The 22,002-nt window shown below is 39.4% G+C and overlaps 1 protein-coding gene across 3 annotated transcripts in view; it reads left to right on the forward strand.

Annotated features, from left to right (window-relative positions):
* The window catches only part of LOC124804766 (dihydropyrimidinase-like), a 261,068-nt gene that overhangs the window by 214,884 nt on the left and 24,182 nt on the right, over positions 1-22,002 (forward strand). For all 3 annotated transcript variants that reach the window (XM_047265081.1, XM_047265082.1, XM_047265083.1), the window contains 3 exons: positions 13,675-13,788; positions 18,711-18,925; positions 19,656-19,881. In XM_047265081.1, coding sequence (XP_047121037.1) covers positions 13,675-13,788; positions 18,711-18,925; positions 19,656-19,881 — 555 coding nt within the window. The remainder of the gene's footprint in view (positions 1-13,674; positions 13,789-18,710; positions 18,926-19,655; positions 19,882-22,002) is intronic.

Below are 22,002 nucleotides of genomic sequence, written 5' to 3' on the forward strand. Positions count from 1 at the left end.
TTATCAAATAAATACAAAACATTAACAAACAAGAAGAAGCTGAAATGTTAGAAAACTGAGTGGTTTACATCATGTAGTAAGTACACAAAACCATCGTAGATGTACATGGGCAATGATTCAACTATGAATGCACTAGGGAAGGGGACTATTGTTCTGAGGTTTTTGTTGATGGAGAATTAAAGTTAGGCCATATGGATAAATGTGTTGTATACTCCAGAAGAGAGAAGAAATGTCTTTTCTTTATCATCTGCTATGGGCAAGGATTAGAATTTCATTTATCGAAAGACAAATGTGAGTTCTGAATCAATGTCACTGTAAAAGCATGTGGTATATGCAGTGGCAACTTACTGAAGATGTGGATTCGAGTGACAAAACAAATTCATCCTTTTAGTCCTGAGGTAAATCTTGTGTCAAAGGAATCTCTGCAAGTTTTGCATGAATGCTTGGGTCATCAGAACAAATGCCATGTCCAACAGTTCTTGAAGCGATGTGGTGTTGAAGTTGAAGACTTTGATGGAGAATTTGGTGAGGCTTGTGTTAAAGGGAAGCAGCATCGCTCATGACAGGAGCATACCACACGACCTGGAAAAGTGATTCCTGCTGATGTCTATTGACCTGTGGATTGTAAATCTCTAGAGAGCAGAACATTTTCTGTGCTTTTCTCAAGCAAAAATTTGAGATTGCAGAGAAGAGTGCAGAAATGGTGAGCATTTTGAGTAGTTTTTGTCATCAGCTACCAAAAGCATTTCAGTGTGATGGCAGATGAGAATCTGATAATATTGAAGTTAAGGTTTGATGAGATAAAATGGTATACAATTCATCATCACAAATCCTTACACTCCAGAGCAGAATGGAGTGCAGAGCATAAAAACAGAACTGTTGTGAAACTAGCTCCAACCATGTTGTTAGCTCAGGGTCTACTTACTTTTTGGTGGGCAGAAGCAGTAAACATGGCTGTTTGCATGTTAAATAGAACTGGTACAAGTTGTGTGAATGGCAGAACACCCTACAAGGTATTCAGTGGGAATATGATACAGCTAAATAAACTTCCTTTTGGGGGGAGAGGGAAATTTTTTGATCGTATTTGGAAGAAAAAGTGAAAGAAGTGGAATCCAAAAGAAAAACCAGGCATCTTTGTTCGTTGTCCTGATGGCATTGATGGCTTTTGAGTGTGGATTCAATCAGACAAATGGATTACTTGGACTAAGGAGGTTGTTTTTGAACCCGAGAAAACTGGATGGACAGTGGCATTACCCCCCAAGTGGAATGTGCGATGAAGAATCAATGAGTCACCATGAAGATGATGCAAGTGTGATTAGAGAACTTGCAGAAGCAAGTTCTAGTGAAAGAGAATTGAAGAATAGGCAACAACTGAAGAATCCAGAATGTCTTACTGGACTGATGCTGGCTTAAATAAATGAGCCTAAGAATTTATATAGAGGTTACTAAATAGTTAGACCATGAACAACGGTGAAGAGCAATGAGAAAGAAATGGCTTTATTGGAGAAAAATGCTAGATGGACATTGGAACCCATGCCACTAGATTGTAAGCCCATTACAAACAGTTGAGTCTATAAAATTAAGGTTAAATCTGATGATAAAATTGATTGCTATGAACCAAGGCTAGTTGTTCATGGATTTAGTCAACAAGAAGATATTGACTATAATGAAACATTTAGTTCTATTGCTAGACATGATACAATTAGAGCAATTTTGAGTGTTGCCACTAGCGAGCATCTCAATTGGCACAGTTTGATGTAAAATCTGATTTTTTTGAATAGCTTCTTAAAAGAAGAGATGGATGTGGAGCAGCTTTAGTGATGGGACTGATAGGGTGAGCAAACTTCATAAGTTCATATGGACTAAAACAATCTCCAATGGTTCAAGAATTTCCTAATGAATCTTGCGCTTGTGGAAAGTAAGGCAGGTCCGTGCCTTAATGGAAATTCAAGATAAGTTTAAAATTATTGTTGAGCCAGTAGGGTATTTCTTAAATATTAATACCGTATGTCACAGGAATGGATCAATAGATATTAATCAAGAAAGTTGTGCTAAAGACATTCTTTGGCAGTGTAACATGACAGTGGAAAATTGTGTGTCAACTGCAATCGAGCAACATCTGCAGCCACATGAGCTGACCAATGATGAACCAATTAATGCTCCATATTGAGAAGCAGTTGAGTGTCTTCTGTATTCAGCTATTGGTACAAGGCCCAGTATGGCATTTGTAGTGAGCTATGTGTAAAAATTTTAGAGAATACTCAAAAAAATCACATGTTTTTGGTAAAAAGGATTGCGACCTATATAAAAGATTCAGAGTCATTGGGTATAAAGTTTGATGCTAGCCATCCAAATGGAAGAATGATGCTGATTATGCCAGTGATCCAGCAACTCATCGCTCTGTTAGTGGAGTGACTGCAGGATTTTGTGGAGGAGCAGTTACCTGTGCTAACAAGTGGAAACACTGCACAACACTGTCAATAACTGAGTCAGATTATGTGGCTGCCAGTGAAGGAGCAAGAGAAGGAATGTGGCTATCCAAGTTTGATGAATAAATTTCACCACTGAAGAGTGTTTCTGTTCATCTTGTTGATAATGCAAATGCCATTAAACTGACCAAAATCCTGAATTTCACACCAAATTCTTGAATTTCACAAGAGATCATGACATATAAGGCGTGAAATGTCTGAAAGCTAACATCCTGCAACAATTGTCGGAAGGGTCTAGGCCAGAGGAGGGAGTGTTATGGTCTGGGGAATGTTTTCTTGGCATTCCTTGGGTGATCTTACCATTCTGGAAGAGACAATGGAGCAACATAAGTATATATCTATCCTTGGGAACCATGTCCACCCCTTCGTGCAGTTTGTTTTTCCTTGGCATGGTGGCATCTACCAGCTGTACAATGCAACATGTCACAAAGCTTGCAATACACATGCATGGTTTCAAGAGCACCAGGGTGAGTTTACAATACTCCCTTGGCCACCGAACCCCCAAGATTTAAAACAAGTCAAGAGTCTGTGGGAACACTTCGATTGGGCTGTACATGCTGTGGATCCTCAACCAAGAAACCTAGCATAGCTGGCCATGGCACCAGGTTTGGCATGGCTCCACATACCTTCCAGAACCTCACTGACTCTTCCTTCATGTCTCACAGTGATCTACACTGCTAAAGATGGTTATTCAGGCTTTTTTGACAGGTATTCACATTAATGTTACTGGACGTACAGTAATAGCAGTAGTAATTTAATCTTCAAGTGCTCCCAGGCATACTAAGTCACTCTTTGCACTGCTACTCTCTTTTTAAATGTTCTGTCTGTTTCCTTCCTTCCTTTCCTTTCAATGATCCTGCAACAGGCCTTCATTACACTGTTTGTTCTCAAGTTCTTTTGGTCCATCAGTGGAGTTCTGTGTGTCTGATTCTATGAGTGGCAGCTGCCACCAAATTGAGTTGTCAGGATCAAAGTTCCTTGTTTATTGGTTCATATGAGCTAGCTTCTGCTCTTCCATCAGTATCAGTTACAATCCCAAACTTACAGCTGGTGTGTCTGCCACAAAGGCTTCCACCCAACCTGATCAACTGCCTTTCTAATAACATTGCCCCAGAACTTTAGTGTCACATCTCCTGCAGAAACTTCAAGAAGAAGGGCACAATATAAGGCACACGCACAATATGGTTGCTGTAGCAAGACGGATATATTTTAGGACAGCAACAAAATACAGCAGTCTGCTACAATGCATAGAGATTAATATAAACATATCATCTGTCACTCTCCCTAAATGTTTATATTGCTAAACACAGTACTTAATATATTTCAATTAATTATTTTACATATTCAAGTCAGATATGTAACATGGGTTTGGTGAGAATGTCTGCAGCTTGCTTATTGCCCAGTATATGCTTGGTGGTTAGTTGGCCTTCTTGAATTTTCTCATGGACTTTTGTTTCTTTCCCATTTGCAAAATAGCAAAAACTCAAGATGTACAGTAGTAAAGATTTACTAGTCATTACATTATGAAAAAGAATAGTCACCATCACATAAATTAATTACTACTCAGATAAAAATGACGGGGATGGAAGTTGTACCAAATCTTTGCTCTATTTCTCCACTCAACTCTAAGCAGTACTCTCATTCAATCAGAAAATTAAATCCTCACAAAATCACTAAATGTTACCAAATATTTGACCTGTCAGAATATTCACATCAGTCTAGCACCACATTTATCATTTAATCAGCAAAATTACTGTTCTTTGTTCCAGCATTACCACTTTAAGCTCATAATTCCTCAGAACACAAATAAAAGTTTTCGGGTAACCTATTTATCCAATGATACAGCAGTATATGACTTGTACCTCACTAAAATATTGCTGTTTCTGTTAATCTCTAATTCCAACTGCAGTGTCATGAATTGCACAATATAAGCAGTACTCAATGTTGCCTTGTTTATAATTAGATCATCAATACAGTTACAACACATTTTTTTTGTATACATTTATCTGTTGCATTAATCATGTCTGTCAGCTCCATTATTTTACTTACATTTCTTACATTGTTAGCTAGTGGAGTGGATTCTCAAAAAATATCCCTACTACAGAGACAGGTTCCCTAACCATTGAGACCCTTGCATTGTTCATTATTTTATTATTTCCTTATTGCTTCATCAACTAATAAACAAACACTGCTCTGCTTATCCAATGCAAAACTGACTCTACTGAAAAACACTCCACAGTAACAGAACCTTATGCTATGGCAAACTTAACTCTCATTACTGATCAGACAAAATTCTCACTTACAAAAACTTATCTCACTGTATTCCAACAAACTGCATGAGATTCTAGCCTGAAGGGCAGTATACATACAAATCTTGCTAATACATTCCACACACATTACTCCAGGTAACTATGTTTAAAGTTGTAATTCCTTAATGTTAGAAAATGACTGTACCATTACACAGATGGTTATCTCACATATACTGATGGTACTGAACACACACACACTTCTATTATACCACGATTAATATTGTTGTTGTTGTTGTTGTTGTTGTTGCGGCCTTCAGTCCAGAGACTGTATTGATGCAGCTCTCTATGCTACTCTATCCTGTGCAAGCTGCTTCATCTCCCAGTACCTACTGCAAACTACATCCTTCTGAATCTGTTTAGTGTGTTCATCTCTCGGTCTCCCTCTAAGATTTTTAGCCTCCATGCTGCCCTCCAATACCAAATTGGTGATCCCTTGATGCCTCAGAATATGCCCTACCAACTGATCCCTTCTTCTAGTCAAGTTGTGCCACAAATTTCTCTTCTCTCCAATTCTGTTCAATAACTCCTCATTAGTTATGTGATCTACCCATCTAATCTCCTGCATTCTTCTGTAGCACCACATTTTGAAAGCTTCTATTCTCTTCTTGTCCAAACTAGTTATCGTCCATGTTTCACATCCATACGTGGCTACACTCCATACAAATACTTTCAGAAACGACTTCCTGGCACTTAAATCTATACTCTATGTTAACAAATTTCTCTTCTTCAGAAACGTTTTCCTTGCCATTGCCAGTCTACATTTTATATCCTCTCTACTTCGAACATCATCAGTTATTTTGCTCCCCAAATAGGAAAACTCATTTACTACTTTAAGCTTCTTATTTCCTAATCTAATTCCCACATCATCACCCAATTTAATTCGACTACATTCCATTATCCTCGTTTTGCTTTTGTTGATGTTCATCTTATATCCTCCTTTCAAGACACTGTCCATTCTGTTCAGCTGCTCTTCCGGGTCCTTTGCTGTCTCTGACAGGATTTTTTATTTCTTCCCCCTGGATTGTAATACCTACTCCGAATTTTCCTTTACTGCTTGCTCAATATACAGATCGAATAACATCGGGGATAGGCTACAACCCTGTCTCATTCCCTTCCCAACCACTGCTTCCCTTAAATGCCCCTCAACTCTTATAACTGCCATCTGGTTTCTGTACAAATTGTAAATAGCCTTTCGCTCCCTGTATTTTACCCCTGCCACCTTCAGAATTTGAAAGAGAATATTCCAGTCAACATTGTCAAAAGCTTTCTCTAAGTCTACAAATGCTAGAAACGTAGGTTTGCCTTTCCTTAATCTATTTTCTAAGATAAGTCGTAGGGTCAGTATTGCCTCACATGTTCCAACATTTCTACGGAGTCCAAACTGATCTTCCCCAAGGTCGGCTTCTACCAGTTTTTCCATTCGTCTGTAAATAATTTGTGTTAGTATTTTGCAGCTGTGGCTTATTAAACTGATAGTTCAGTAATTTTCACATCTGTCAACACTTGCTTTCTTTGGGATTGGAATTATTATATTCTTCTTGTAGTCTGAGGGTATTTCACCTGTCTCATACATCTTGCTCACCAGAAGGTAGAGTTTTGTTAGGCTGTCAGTAGTTCTAATGGAATGTTGTCTACTCCCGGGGCCTTGTTTTGACTTGGTCTTCCAGTGCTCTGTCAAACTCCTCACGCAGTATCATATCTCTTATTTTATCTTCATCTACATTCTCTTCCATTTCCATAATATTGTCCTCAAGAACATTGGCCTTGTATAGACCCTCTATATACTCCTTCCACCTTTCTGCTTTCCCTTCATTGCTTAGAACTGGGTTTCCATCTGAGCTCTAGATATTCATGCAAGTAGTTATCTTTTCTCCAAAGGTGTCTTTAATTTTCCTGTAGGCAGTATCTATCTTACCCCTAGTGATATAAGCCTCTACATCCTTACATTTGTCCTCTAGCCATCCCTTTTCGTGTCCCTTCACTATCTGAATAATTGGTTTTATCTCATCATACATTTCATCAATCTCTTCGTCATCTGCAGAGCTAGTTGGCATATAAACTTGTACTACTGTGGTAGGCGTGGGCTTCATATCTATCTTGGCCACAATAATGCGTTCACTATGCTGTTTCTAGTAGCTTATCCCCATTCCTATTTTGCTATTCATTATTAAACCTACTCCTGCAATGCCCCTATTTGATTTTGTATTTATAACCCTGTATTCACATGACAAGAAGTCCTGTTCCTCCTGCCACTGAACTTCACTAATACCCACTATATCTAACTTTAACCTATCCATTTCTGTTTTTAAATTTTCTAACCTACCTGCCCTATTAAGGGATTTGACATTCCACACTCCGATCCGTAGAACGCCAGTTTTCTTTCTCCTGATAACAACGTCCTCTTGAGTAGTCCCCCGCCCGGAGATCAAAATGGGGGACAATTTTATCTCCGGAATATTTTACCCAAGTGGACGGCATCATCATTTAACCATACAGTAAAGTTGCATGCCCTCGGGAAAAATTACGGCTTTAGTTTCACCTTGTTTACAGCTGTCCGCAGTACCACCACAGCAAGGCCATTTTGGTTAGTGTTACAAGGCCAGGTCAGTCAATCATCCAGACTGTTGCCCCTGCAACTACTGAAGAAGCTGTTGCCCCTCTTCAGGAACCACATGTTTGTCTGGCCTCTCAACAGATACCCCTCCATTGTGGTTGCAGCTACGGTACAGCTATCTGTATCGCTGAGGCACGCAAGCCTCCCCACCAACGGCAAGAATATTAAGATCCCATATTTAAGATGGTTTTTTTCCACATATTGCCTCCGCTGCTGCACTAAAGAGCTGATTACTTCAGATGTTAATTATCCTCCACATATGATGTGATTCTTCAGTTTCTCCCAGCGTATTTGTTGCTCGAACAGTCCACGGGTATACTGCCGGTTCATAGTGTCCAACGGGCACAATATTTCGGCGATCAGACATGTCGCCATCGTCAGATGCGTTGACGAACTGAGCTCCTGAGGGCAGGTGGCCGATTTAAATCCCCTCCCCTCACAGGCCGCTCTCTTCACCGTCCATGCCTGTGCGCCGGCGCGCTTGCATGGGCAGAAGAATGGGTAGCTTTCGGAGATGAAATAGTGAAGGTAGCAGAGGATCAAGTAGCTAAAAAGACAAGGGCTAATAGAAATCCATGGGTAACAGAAGAGATATTGAATTTAATTGAGGAATGGAGAAAATATAAAAATGCAGTAAATGAAGCAGGCAAAAAGGAATACAAACGTCTCAAAAATGAGATCGACAGGAAGTGCAAAATGGCTAAGCAGGGATGGCTAGAGGACAAATGTAAGGATGTAGAGGCGCATATCACTAGGGGTAAGATAGATACTGCCTACAGGAAAATTAGAGAGACCTTTGGAGAAAAGAGAACCACTATGTCAGGAAGTCGTTTCTGCAAGTATTTGTATGGAGTGTAGCCATGTAAACCATGGATGATAACTAGTTTGGACAAGAAGAGAATAGAAGCTTTCAAAATGTGGTGCTACAGAAGAATGCAGGAGATTAGATGGGTAGATCACATAACTAATGAGGAGTTATTGAACAGAATTGGAGAGAAGAGAAATTTGTGGCACAACTTGACTAGAAGAAGGGATCAGTTGTTAGGGCATATTCTGAGGCATCAAGGAATCACCAATTTGGTATTGGAGGGCAGCGTGGAGGCTAAAAATCTTAGAGGCAGACCGAGAGATGAATACACTAAACAGATTCAGAAGGATGTAGTTTGCAGTAGGTACTGGGAGATGAAGCAGCTTGCACAGGATAGAGTAGCATGGAGAGCTGCATCAAACCAGACTCTGAACTGAAGACCACAACAATAACAACATCAACAACATGTTAATGGAAAGTAATTCAAAAATTAAAAAAAAATGAATTTTAAGGAGGCAGATGACAAAGCAAGAGGGGGAAGAAAAAATGCCCATGCTTGCTTCGTCACAAGTTCCTCTCAGATTTAGGAGAATGGTATCCCACAGGGTTCTGTGCTAAGTGTCACACTCTTCTTCATTGCCATCAGTGTGCTTGTGACCTCTGTTGGGCCTCTGGTTACCCTGGCATTGTAAGTCTACGGTTTTTGCATCTGGTGCAGCTCTCACTCTGTAGCATCTGCTGAGCGCCAGCTCCGAGGTGCCTCTGCATGGGCCACCGCCCAAGGCTTCCATTTTTCTCCTTCTAAAACGCGGGTTATGCATTTTTGTCTTCTACCCACAGTACACACTGATCCAGAACTTTGTTTAGGCAACCAGCTCCTCGATGTTGTAGCACAGTCCCGTTTCTTGGGCCTTATTTTTTATAACAAGCTGACACGGCTGCCCCACTTTCGCCGCCTAAAGACTACTTGTATGTGGAAGCTTGATGCTCTCTGCCTCGTGGCCCATTCATCTTGGGGTGCAGACCAGTCCACTCTTCATCTTTACCATGCTCTGGTCTTGTCCAGACTACATTATGGTAGTCAGGTTTATGGCTCACCAGCTCCTTCCACTTTGAAACTCCTTGAGCCTGTCCATCATTGTGGGGTGCATCTGGCTATTGGTGCCTTTCACACTAGTCCTGTTGATAGTCTCTTCACAGAAGCGAGGATTCCCCCTCTACACATCCGACGGAGCCAACTCCTTTTTTCTCAAGCAATCACCATTCACCAATTCCTTAATGCCTTGAGCATCCTGTGTGCACTGTGCTCTTCGCCAATGAGGAATGTCTCCCTCCTAACACCCGCCCACAGGTGGGATTGTTGGTTAGCATGGGTCTCACTTCCCTCTGTCAGGATCTCCATCTCCACTCACTGGACTACACCCTGCGTCTTTCCTCCCCCCCCCCCCTCCCCCCCCTCCCCCCCCCTCCCTGGATGGTGCCTAGACCGCAGATTAGGACCCATCTATTGCAGGGTCCTAAGGTCTCTGTCGGTCCTATGGTTTACCAGTGTGTTTTATGTGCCATCATTGCAGAGTTCCAGGGTGCCACCATCTTTCACACTGATGGTTCTAAGACAATCGATAAGGTGGGATACGGTTTTACATTTCCTACTGGATTAGAACACCACTTATTGCGTTTTACATTTCCTACTGGATTAGAACACCACTTATTGCTGGGATCATGTAACGTGTTCACAGCAGAGCTTCTAACCATTCACAGAGCTCTCCTTTTTGTTTCTCAGGCCTCCCTCCACAGCATTTTAATTTGTTCATACTCCATGAGTAGCCTACAGGCCATCAACTGATGCTACTTGCGTCACCTCTTGGTCTCTGCTATCCATTACCCTCTCTCTGCCCTTGAGTGTGCCACCCGTTCAAGCGTCTTTCTCTGGGTCACAAGTCATTTGGGCATCCCAGGGAATGAACTGGCTGACTGTTTGGCTAGAGAAGCAGATACTTACCCCCTATATCCTTTCCTGATTCCAGCTGCAGATATACAGATCTATGTCAAATGTCTCTTTGTCCAAAAGTGTAATGCCATCTGGAGCACTACTGCTCATAGTAATAAACTCCACACAATCAAGGAGTCTACTGTAGTTTGGTGCTCTTCCTTCTGCTCCTCTCGGAAGGAGTCCACTCTTTATGCCATTTACACATTGGTCATACCCAGCTCACCCACTGTTTCCTCCTATGTAATGACCCACACTCGCAATGTGGTTGTGGAGCCAGACTGATGATATCTCATGTATTGGTGGGATGTCCTCTCTCGACTCTTCATGTTACGTATAGTCTTCCCGATTCCTTAAATCTAATATTAGCAGACGATCCACAGATGGTTGAACCGGTCCTTAGTTTCCTCCATGAAAGTGGTTTTTATTTACAGATATAAGGTTCTACTTTATAGTCTTGGAGCAGGGGCAGGTTGGTTGTGGTTGGGACTTGTTTTACAGCCTTCTCGGTTTGTGACCTCATGACTGCCCCCCCCTTTTTTTTTCAGTTTTTAGATTTGGTCTCACCGTTTATGCCTTTACTGTGTATGTTTAATGATCATTATTTTATAATTTGCTCCCCTGACTGGATCTGTCCACTTTTAGCAGACCCTCTTTCTTCTGTGACTCACTTTGGAATCGCGGAACTGATGACCTCGCTATTTGGCCCCATAACCCCTCTCAATTAATCAGTCCACATGATGTTGTGTCTTGCTTTGAAACTGTCCTCCCATCGTGTGAGTGCTTTAAACTCAGTATTTCAAAGCTGTTCAGCAACTTCAGGTACTCACTCTGCAACATAGGTCCAGAAAAAGGTAAGTTTTTTGTCCATCCACTTATGAACCAATACCAGACATCTCGTTAATTTCTTCATTTCCTGCTTTTTTCATCTTTCTTTTCATTTGGCTGCATCTTATCCTTGGCTTTCAAAGAACCATAAATTTGTGTTTTACCACATTTGAAACGCGACATTGTTTCACGCATAGTGTGTTTGTCTCTTTCACTCACCTCAACTACATTAATCTTTTCATTAAGTGTTAGCAAGACATACTTTTTGTTCAACAACATGTTATCACTTAAAGTGCTACTAGTCAATTACAACTACCAGAAAAAAATTCAGATAGTGCATCTCTTTGAAATGCTTGACCTTGCCAGGTAAAATCATTGTTTAATGCAACAACACCCTCCACTGTGCAGATTGCAGCAGAATGTCCATAGGTGTGCAACAGTATTCCAGTGTGCACCTGTGCACATCAGTAATAACAGAAAACAAGAAACACCAACAAACAGAGTGCTCATGAAAGCACTATTTCATTTGATGTATCAACACTGTGTGTAACTTGTTTGTTGTTGCACACAGCGGTGCAGTTTAATGTCCATACCTGCAATATCGCACTATGCTGAACTTCTTTTTCTTGGTTTTCCACCACATAACAGCACTGTCAGGGCTGTACAGTCTTTGTGTTAAAAGTAGAGTACATGTAGAGTTGTGAATAATTAATGTATACTGTAATACAGTAGTACTGTGCAAGCTCTTTTCCTCATTATATAGGACGTATCAAAAAGAATCATCAGATTTTTAAAAAATCATAACTATTATGTTATTTGAGATATGTGTGAACAACTTTCTGTTGGAAAGAGTTAACTCTAGAGTTCTACATGATTCCCACTAGGTAGTAAGAGTGTGCGCCCACTTCAGTTCTAGTAAAAATGGTGTCGGGACAACAGAAAGCATTTGGTCTTCTACATTTTGCCCAGTGCGGGTCAGTAATAATTGTGCAGCATCACTTTCATACTAGGTATGGTGTGGATCCTCCTAGAGCACAGAGCATTAGACACTGGCATGAAAAATTCTGAGAAATGGATTGTTTGTGTAAAGACAAATATCCGGGCCATCACCAAGTGCCATCACCAAGTGTCTTACACAGACATCGAATGCATACGCCATAGATTTACAAGGAGTCTGCAGAAATCCATTCACCATTGCAGCTCGACAGCTCAACATGCGCCTGATGTCCATGTGCAGTGTCTCGCATCGATGATTACACATGATATTGTACAAAATTCAGCTACAGTAAGCTCTTCATGAAGGATAGAAACAACAAAATGTGGAGTTCTGTAATTTCGTTCTTGGCAAAATGGAGGATGACAGTTTTCTTCCACGCTTAGTGTTTAGTGACAAGCCAAAATTTGATTTAAATGGAAAGGTGAACCTTCATAATGTTAGAATGTGGGATATGGAACAATCACATGAAGTTGTACGTCATGAGAGGGACTCTTCTAAATTTAATGTGTTTTGTATGTAAATAAGTTATACAAAACTGCAACCAGTCACTTTTTTGAATAATTATGTTTTATTCCATGAACCGGTTTTCGAACCTTTTCAGGTTCATCTTCAGATGGTTTCAGGAAGTTACGTCATTATTGCTAGCATAATGCTGGGTGCTGGCTCTATGACAAAAAGATGGAACACACTTTAATGTATCGTCATGACTATAGCTTATCTGTCGATATGGATGTAAATTTAGTTTTTTACTTACTGCGACAGTATAGGCGGCTTTTTTTCCGATTATACTTTCGCAGTAAGTAAGAAATAAATTTACATCCATATACCAACAGGATGGGGCACTGCCACACCGGCATCTAGAAGTGCAGGAATTTTTAAATTGGATTACTGAACGATGGATCGGTCACACTGGACCAAATGATTCATCCTTACATTACTGGCCTCCAAGGTCTCCGGACCTGACTGTGTGTGATTATTTCTTGTGGAGGTTTATAAAGGACTCTGTTTATGTGCCTCTGTTACCAACAACAGTGAATGAACTGAGACATCACACAACAGTAGTTGTGGAAGCTGTAACTCAAGACCTGCTCATTGCAGTGTGGGAACAATTTGAATACCGCATATGCTGTGCCTCTCAAGGGGGGAATATTGAACATCTATGAAATCGTATGGCAAAAATCCTTTTTGAGTTTCTCGTTCATCAAAAACCAAAATTAATTGTATATGTTTATTAGTTTCAGAGATATAGACCTGCCAAATCGGATGATTCTTTTTATACACCATATACATTGACTTATTAATTAAATCTTAAAATTTGCGTTCCTTTCCTGCGTCAGGCGTGTTCTGGTTTGTAAAAAAAAAAGAAAAAAAAAGTAGCATATAAAAGTCTGCTGAATGCATTAGGACTGAAACACTTGTACGGCTTAGGCAGATTTCCAGATTATACATGTTTTAAGTTTTACTGTGTGTGTGTGTGTGTGTGTGTGTGTGTGTGTGTGTGTGTGTGTGAGAGAGAGAGAGAGAGAGAGAGAGAGAGAGAGAGAGAGAGAGAGAGAGAGAGAGAGAGATATATTAGAGATTTTTCATATATTTTACCAACATTATTCCTTGAATGAAAAATTTTTCCCTTCTATTACAGAAAACAAAACGTCTCCTCTCATCTGGCATGACTGGTCCTGAGGGTCACTACTTGTCACGACCAGAGGCTATTGAAGCAGAAGCTGTCTACAGAGCATGTGTTATTGCTAGTCAGGTAGACTTTTTTTATTATTAGTTACAAATTCCACCTATTTCAAAGAACCCTTCAGCGAACAGAAACCATTAGTTAACGTGCAAAATATGATCTGGTTTCCTACCTGCAACAGTTAAGTTTAGTCATTGCTTCGGGTAAAAGTTTGCAATTTCATTACTTTCTTGATGTGCACTAGCAGTTTTATTTTCCTCCCTACATTAAATATGGATGAAATGATTTTACTTGCTGGATAAAGGCAGAAATGAGCAAACACAAAATGTTGCATTAATGCTGTGTAGTTCAGAAGTAGTGTTGATACAGGGTGTCCAGAAAAGGACTCCCTGATTTCAGAATTAAATATCTCGAAAACAAAGATCGATAGAGGAATGCAGTAAACGGTATGTTTATTGTGAAAGCTGTAAGATGTTTATACAGCAGTTTGAAATAATAGTTACAAAAGCTGCTAACAGATGGTGCTGTAATCGCCATACGTAATGCCTAGTATAAATAGTGATCCGAAGCCCAGAGCGATCAGTTCCACTATTGAAATGTGAAAGGAGGTTAGCGTACCGAAGGAAGAGATTAAAACCATGTACTCCATTGAAGAACGCGTTTTTCTGGTGCTAGAGTACCACAGGTTAGAAGAGAGTCCTACGGCAACAAAGCAAAGTTTTCAAGCATGATTTAATGTTCCAAAAGGACCCGATGCGAAAACCATTCGTACGCTCTTCGCAAAATTTCAACGAACAGGCAGCGTAACTGATGATCTAGTGGGGCATGTTGGCCAGAAGCAAACCGCAGTTACGCCTGAAAATATCGCCACAGTTTCTGGAATTATTCAGCAAAATCCAATGTCATCCGTCCGTAGAGTTGCATCTGAGACTGGTTTGAAGCGTTCCAGCACACAGAAAATACTGAGAAAGAGCCTACACGTTTCCATTCAAAATTCAAATGCACCAGGCCATACCCGTATGAGCTGCGCAACAAAGGGTTGCCTTTGCTAATCAGATGCTCACAATGATTGATAGTGAAGGATTTGATGTTGGCTGCATCTGGTTTACAGATGAAGCACACTTCCACCTGAATGGATACGTGAATAAGCAAAACTGGCGATTTCCGAAAAGCCATATTGGTGTGAAGCAAAACCCCTGTAGTCTCCTAAAGTTACTGTGTGGGCTGCAGTATGCAGCAGAGGCATTATTGGCCCTTTTTTCATTCGAGAAACAGTCACTGGTGCACGTTACGTTGCAATTTTGGAACAATTGGTCGCCACACAGCAAGCGTTAGAGGATCGACCAGGTACTGAATGGTTTATGCAAGATGGAGCCCGACCACATCGGACCGAACAAGTGTTTCGCTTTCTTGAGGAATACTTCGGGAATCGAGTCATCGCTTTGGAATATCCCAAATTTACTGGTGCAGGCATGGATTGGCCTCCACATTCGCCGGACTTGACTCCCTGTGACCTTTTTTTGTGGGGCACAGTGAAAGACATGGTCTACCCGAAGAATCCTGCCACGCTGGATGAGCTTGAATCGGCGATCTCTGTGGCATGTGAATCCATTTCGGTTGAGACACTACGAAATGTGATGGCGAATTTCATTCTTCGTTTGCGCCACCTCTGTAGTGCCAATGGTGAACATTTTGAAAACATTGTGATGTGGTTGTTTGCAAAGATTGTTTTCATATGATTATTTCACTTATGTATGCTGATATGAGCTGTACAGCGTACAGCGCCATCTGTTAGCAGCTTTTGTAACTATTATTTCAAACTGCTGTATAAACTTCTTACAGCTTTCACAATAAACATACCGTTTACTGCATTCCTCTATCGATCTTTGTTTTCCAGATATTTAATTTTGAAATCAGGGAGCCCTTTTCTGGACACCCTGTACTTACTACTAATTGAGGAGAAAGTGTTGAAGAAGATTCCATTTGAACCAACACATGCCCATGCAAGTGACCATGAAATCCTTGTTTCTTGGATAGTCTGGTTTTCTCCAATGATTTCTAACTAGATGATTCTTGCAGCAAGACTTGGTTGCAAAAGCTAAAATTTATGTGATAGTTTTGCTGTATCTAGCTGTGTGGTAAGTAGAAATATTGTCTTTCCACTTTCATTTGTTTAGGGGCTTTAACTTGTTGATCATTTTGCAAAAAGATATTGTTTTGAGTATTCGTAGAGTACTACAGTATTACTCTTATTTACTACAAAGGAAGAAACTATATAAACCACCCGCTCATTAAGGATAGTAGCATTAGTAGCATCATTCATCCTATTCCATTGATTACACATTTATCTATAGTCCAGTTAAAATTACCTGATAGTTGACATTTGTCAGCTGCTGCTACAGTGTTGCCACATAGACTGCAGGTCACTTCACAAATGCTGTTAATGTGTAATGCAGAGCAATGTTGGAAGCGTCCGCTGCAAGGTACGTCGGAAATGCGAGATGTCCTGTCAGTAGCTGATTTTAAGTGACCAGTGGCTGAACTCGGCAGATGAGCGGTTTTGCAGCCCTGAATTTAAAGTCGTGTCCTAACCTAACCACAACCTTGCGACATGCTGTGTACCTAAAAAACAGTGATCAACAATCTGTAGCAAAACTAAAATCATGATCACTTTGTTCACAGCGTTTAAAGCTAACTTCTATGAGCTAGCTCAAAACAGAAAAAATTCATTTTCAGTGCTAAAAGCAAACTGTAATTTCTTGCTATCATTGGTTACCTGAAACTATCCTCCACTAGTTAAATGAGCACCATCGACTGATGAGGAGTCCTCTTTGGCATTTGGTTGCAGAGTACAAACAACAAAAGAATAATAGGAAGAAAAATAACAGCAAATAAAGTCAATATGAAGATGAAAATGATGTGGCAAAGAATTACAACTCAGTTACATTTAAAACAATTAACTGAATAAAAATAATAATCGGACTCTTCTGATTAGAGTTGGGGAAAAAAAGACATAAAATAACTCTCTACAGCTGACGAGATTCAAATCTATAACCTTGTACACTTCAGATCAATACGCTAACCATTGTGCTGAGCCACAAGACGGGGCTGAGCTCATTTATTTATGATTGTGGAGCTCTGGTCACAATGATGAATTGTAGCTTTCAAAAATTTGGCTACACACAATCTCATGTGGAGCTTATCTAACATAAGCAAATCTCTGTAATTATTATACCTGTATATGTGATGCTGAATTGCAACTTGTGCAGGAGTAGTCTTTGGTTATCGCTGTGTAAGAAAAATGATTTTCATTAGCATAATTTTGTGCATGTGTTGTTTTTGGCATGGTAGTAAAACAAGTGTGCCGAATCTATGATTCGGGATCCAAACATATGAAGAAAGACTGCTGAATAAGAAACTGGAAGTGAAATGACAAACTGTTGTAGCAGTTTGGCAATGGCAAATGGTTAGAGCATGACGAGCACTCTTATTGGAGGAAACGAGCTCCAACACGTAAAGTGTCAACTATCAAGTTATTTTAGTTATACTATAGTACTGTTTACATCTGTTTTCATGTACTTCACTATTATAAGATTTGAGTCTGCTGGACAAAGACATTGTCGCACCATGTTCATTATTTTACAGTTACAGCACCTATATTGCCACTTGGTACTTAAGAGCCACTGGGGGAACTATCTCCAGAAGATCAGTTTCTTATGACTACTCAAAAATATGGATTAGTAAGACTTCTAATCCTAAGGTCTGGGGTTCACTTCCAGGTTTTTGCTGCTTCTAACCACATGACATTCACTTGTGGTAGTGCTCTACATACAATGAACTTTGTTAATTTTCAGCAACAATTTCATGCTAAACCATAGACCTCGACTCACGCTTTTCATGCAAAGAAGTCTTGGACAGTATTCCAACATTGCACACAAATCTGACCCTCAAGATGATCTACTGTCAAAAACCACTGTGCAGAAGATTTGCTTGACTTCTTCTTGTACTGAGGTCTAATTGTGTGGTCAGCTGGTGCAAACAATTTAAAGTCTCAAACTCATAGAAGAAGATTATGCAGTTTGAAACAAGTAAAAACAACCTTCTGGTATCACTGATAAACATTAATGGTCTTGCACTAAATGAAATGCTCTGTGTAAAAATCTTTTCAGACCACGTACATAAAAAGATCATGTAGGAAGCATATATAGAAATTAATCAACAGGCTCTATTCAGCATGCTTCATTCTTAGAAATATCTCTCATTGTACTGATTTGAAAACAAAGGTCCTAAATTCCACTGTACACATTCACTCCCTATTTTGTAGAAATTTCTTCTGGGCAATATAGTAAATGCAGTATTTACTGAGCATAATCAAGCAGTAAGAATACTATGTAAAATAGAAAACTATACATTTTGCAAATGTTTCATTAAGAATCTTGGAATTATATTACTGATGTCACAGTGCATTTTATCCTTAATGGTACTTACTGTTAGTAATGAAAATAAATTTCCAATGATATAATATTTTTGCAATCACAGTGTAAGCTATAAAGATAATTTCCACATAGACTCTGCCTTCTTCGCTGAGGTCGGATTTCATTTATGTATTGTTGTGCCAAGAATTTCAATGTGTTTCTATGAGACAGAAAGTAAGAAACTGAGTAGCACAGTAATCCAAAATAAAATTAAAAACAATCTTGATTAGCCAATCTGACTAAAAGTTATCTGATTATGTAGTGGCAAGGCTTGAAGATTACAATTACCTTTAGACAGTAGCAATTTTCATTGTAAATAACTCTGTTCTGACAGAATAAAAGTAACTTATTTCGTAGACATATCAGTGCAGTCAAATAAAGAACAAGAAGCCATAGTATGTAAACAGTAGTGAAGAAGAAGAATCCTAGCAATCATATTGCGCTCTTTATTTTCCAACATAAATATTTAAAAGGTAATTAGTTTTGCAATTGTATAAGTTACTTCTTTCCTTTCAGGTGAGCTCTCCACTGTATTTGCAAGTGACAAGTAAATCCTCAACTGCTGTGCTAAAGGCTATGAGGAAAAATGGTGTGGTTGTCTTTGGGGAAGTCCTTGCTTCTTCTCTGGGGATTGAAGATGCCAAGAAGCTAAACAACCCATCCTGCATTACCAACCCTCCAATTCGCTCGACAGAGGGAACAGGTTCATCATTGATAAGTGCCCTTGCTGAGTAAGCATTCTAGTTATTGGCTTCCATTCAATTAAAATGGCTAACATTGTAAAGTCTACATAGAAGCTATCAATTAGCTTTAAGGTATAAAAAGTTTCAATCTCTCTCTCTCTCTCTCTCTCTCTCTCTCTCTCTCTCTCTCTCTCTGTGTGTGTGTGTGTGTGTGTGTGTGTGTGTGTGTGTGTGTGTGTGTGTGTGTGTGTGTGTCTGGCTGTTTCTTCCTTTATTATCTCACATCTCTTAACAACAATGCCATCTCAGAAGCTCTGTTTACACTTTTCTCTGTATCAAGCGCCTTAGTCTCCAGTTGTTAATTTCTGTGTAAGCTGTAAGAAGAAACAGTTTTGTTTGCAATAATTTATATGATAGTGTGCTTTTTTAATGTTCATCCTACATGTACATTAACTACAATATTTATCTTTTGAGAATAACTTTTACTTATTTTCTAATATACAGTTATAAATTAGTGACATTATGTAAAAGTATATATCATACTTGAAACAATGAGACCTAATCTAATAAAAATTTTACTGCCCAGTTTATCGTTACACTCTTTGTCTTACAATAATAATGTATAAGTTCATAATGTTTTAAACTGATATTTTGTTCACTTCTTTTCCACTTATTGTCAGTAATAATTTGCATTATGTTAAATGCTGGCATTCTATGCATAGTGATGCCACTGAGATAGATTGGTTTCAGTCTGTTTCTAATTCTCTGAACATTTCAGAAATGGTCTACATGTTGTTAGCAGTGGTAACTGCACTTTTAGCACAGAGCAGAAGTCTCTGGGCATAGAAGACTTTACAAAGGTTCCACCTGGTGTAAATGGTGTTGAAGACAGGATGTCAGTTGTATGGGAGAAAGGTGTGCACAGTGGTGCAATGGATCCAAAATGCTTTGTAGCCATTACCAGCACCAATGCAGCAAAAATTTTCAACATATTTCCAAGGAAGGTTTGTAACAAAATTTATTTTGCCATGAAACAGCGTTCATGAAACAGTTATGTGCATTCACAACACTGTCACCTACTTAATCTCAATTAGTTCTTCTCAAAACTTTTGAGTGTATACATATAGCATGTGAGTAAGGGATATTTTTTAAAATTATTCTTTTTAAAAATCTCTGTTTATAAAATGGTGGAAGGAAGATAATGGCTTAACATTCTGTTACTTATTAGATTTTAGCACACAATGGAATTAATCTGTTTAGGATTCCGTGGTCATAAAGATTATTGAAGTGTACAATATGCAGTCACCTGCAGTGGCACATAATAATCTGGAATGATGTATATTTGCTTGTAGATTGGATCTAAATTGTCTTGGAAGACATGTACAGAATTCAATTGCAGATACCAGACATGTAGTAAATATTTGGTTTGGGAAGTCACATGAAAGGAAGGAAATTAACCCATATGAGTATAAACTGACAAGCAACATAAAGTAGCAACACAGCAATGTTTCTCACTTTAAAAATGAAAAATTGTTGTTTGCAGGGTAAGCATTGCATGGTCCTCCAGGCCTGATCAATTTTCTTGTTCATTTATTAGTAATTGAAATAATGCTATATCGAAAGACAACGTATAACATAAAGGATGTGTGGATAGCAAGACATGCATGCAAATAAAGTGTGAAACTTCCTGTCAGATTAAAACTGTGTGCCGCACCGAGACTCGAACTTGGGACCTTTGCCTTTCGCGGGCAAGTTCTCTACCAACTGAGCTACCCAAGCATGACTCACGCCCCATCCTCACAGCTTTGCTTCTGCCAGTATCTCGTCTCCTACCTTCCAAACTTTACAGAAGCTCTCCTACGAACCCTGCAGAACTAGCACTAGCACTCCGCTGCAGAGTGAAAATCTCATTCTGGAAATAAAGTGTTGCACATTAGCTTAGCTTCTGATCTGTCTTCTTTTAGTTCATTCATATCAAAAGATACTATATTTCTTTCAGTGACTACAAAGAATGTATGTGATTGGGAGTTCAGAGTTAATACATCACTGTGGCTTATAAACTGATAAAGAAAGAAGCTTAATTGGTATAGAAGAGGTAAAAAAACACTATCACCCAAAGTATTATTCTCTTTTGTGGGATTTGCAAAAAAAATATTAAACAAATCAGCAGCTGTTATAAGGATGTCAGTGTCAGCAGTCAGAAAAACAAATCTAAATATAAATAAATACCCATAAAATCTGATGATATGCACTCACTCCCCCCCCCCCCCCCCCCCCCTCAAAGAAGGAAGCTCTTCAGCAGATGTAACTGATGAGATTGCATGTTGAATCTAAATATCAGTAAAATATTAAGTAGTTCACTTTAATCAATGCATGTGTAATGTGAAGCAGGCCTATATCAAAGTTGTTATGGTGACTCAGTGTTGGTGTAGGTGAAACATCATATAAGAGCACTGTTTGTATTCAGCAAAACATCCCTCTCATCAGATCACTAGTATATACAATCATAGCATGCTTATATGAAATTACAGATACGACTTCATTATCTGTTATGGGAAAGTGACAGTTTATCTAGAAAATGAGAAGTGTACTGGAGAAGATAATGGTCATATGTCATTTAAGGCTTCCCTGGTATGTTACATGCCTTTACCAAAAAGTATATAGACCATTGGTCTGTCAGCCTAATTTCTCCTGCAGCTAAAACATTGCTTAGAATGCTGAATAGAAGGCTATATGGCTATAGGTGGACTGGAGAGGAACAGTTCAGACTTAAAAGAGGAGAAGGCACATGGGGGGGAGATACGTCTGGCACAGAATCTATGTTTACAACAGAAAGTAAGATAAGGATTGAAAACGAAATGTCAGAAGGAAGCAGCATTGGAAGGGGTATTAGATGAGCTTGTTGCCTCTCCCTTTACTGTTTAACTTATACCTGGAAGAGATTATTGCGAAAGGCTTAAGTGGAAAAAGAGGTGTGTGTGTGTGTGTGTGTTTGCAGAAAGAGAAGATGAAACAATGCTGGAAGTATTTGAGATGTAGATGTGCAGGAGAATTGAGAGGATAAGCTGGAGGGAAAGAGTGAGTAATGAGAGAATGTTCGAAAGGGTTGGCGAGAGGAGAGGGCT

Source organism: Schistocerca piceifrons, chromosome 7, assembly GCF_021461385.2.
Source record: "Schistocerca piceifrons isolate TAMUIC-IGC-003096 chromosome 7, iqSchPice1.1, whole genome shotgun sequence".
NCBI lineage: Eukaryota > Metazoa > Arthropoda > Insecta > Orthoptera > Acrididae > Schistocerca > Schistocerca piceifrons.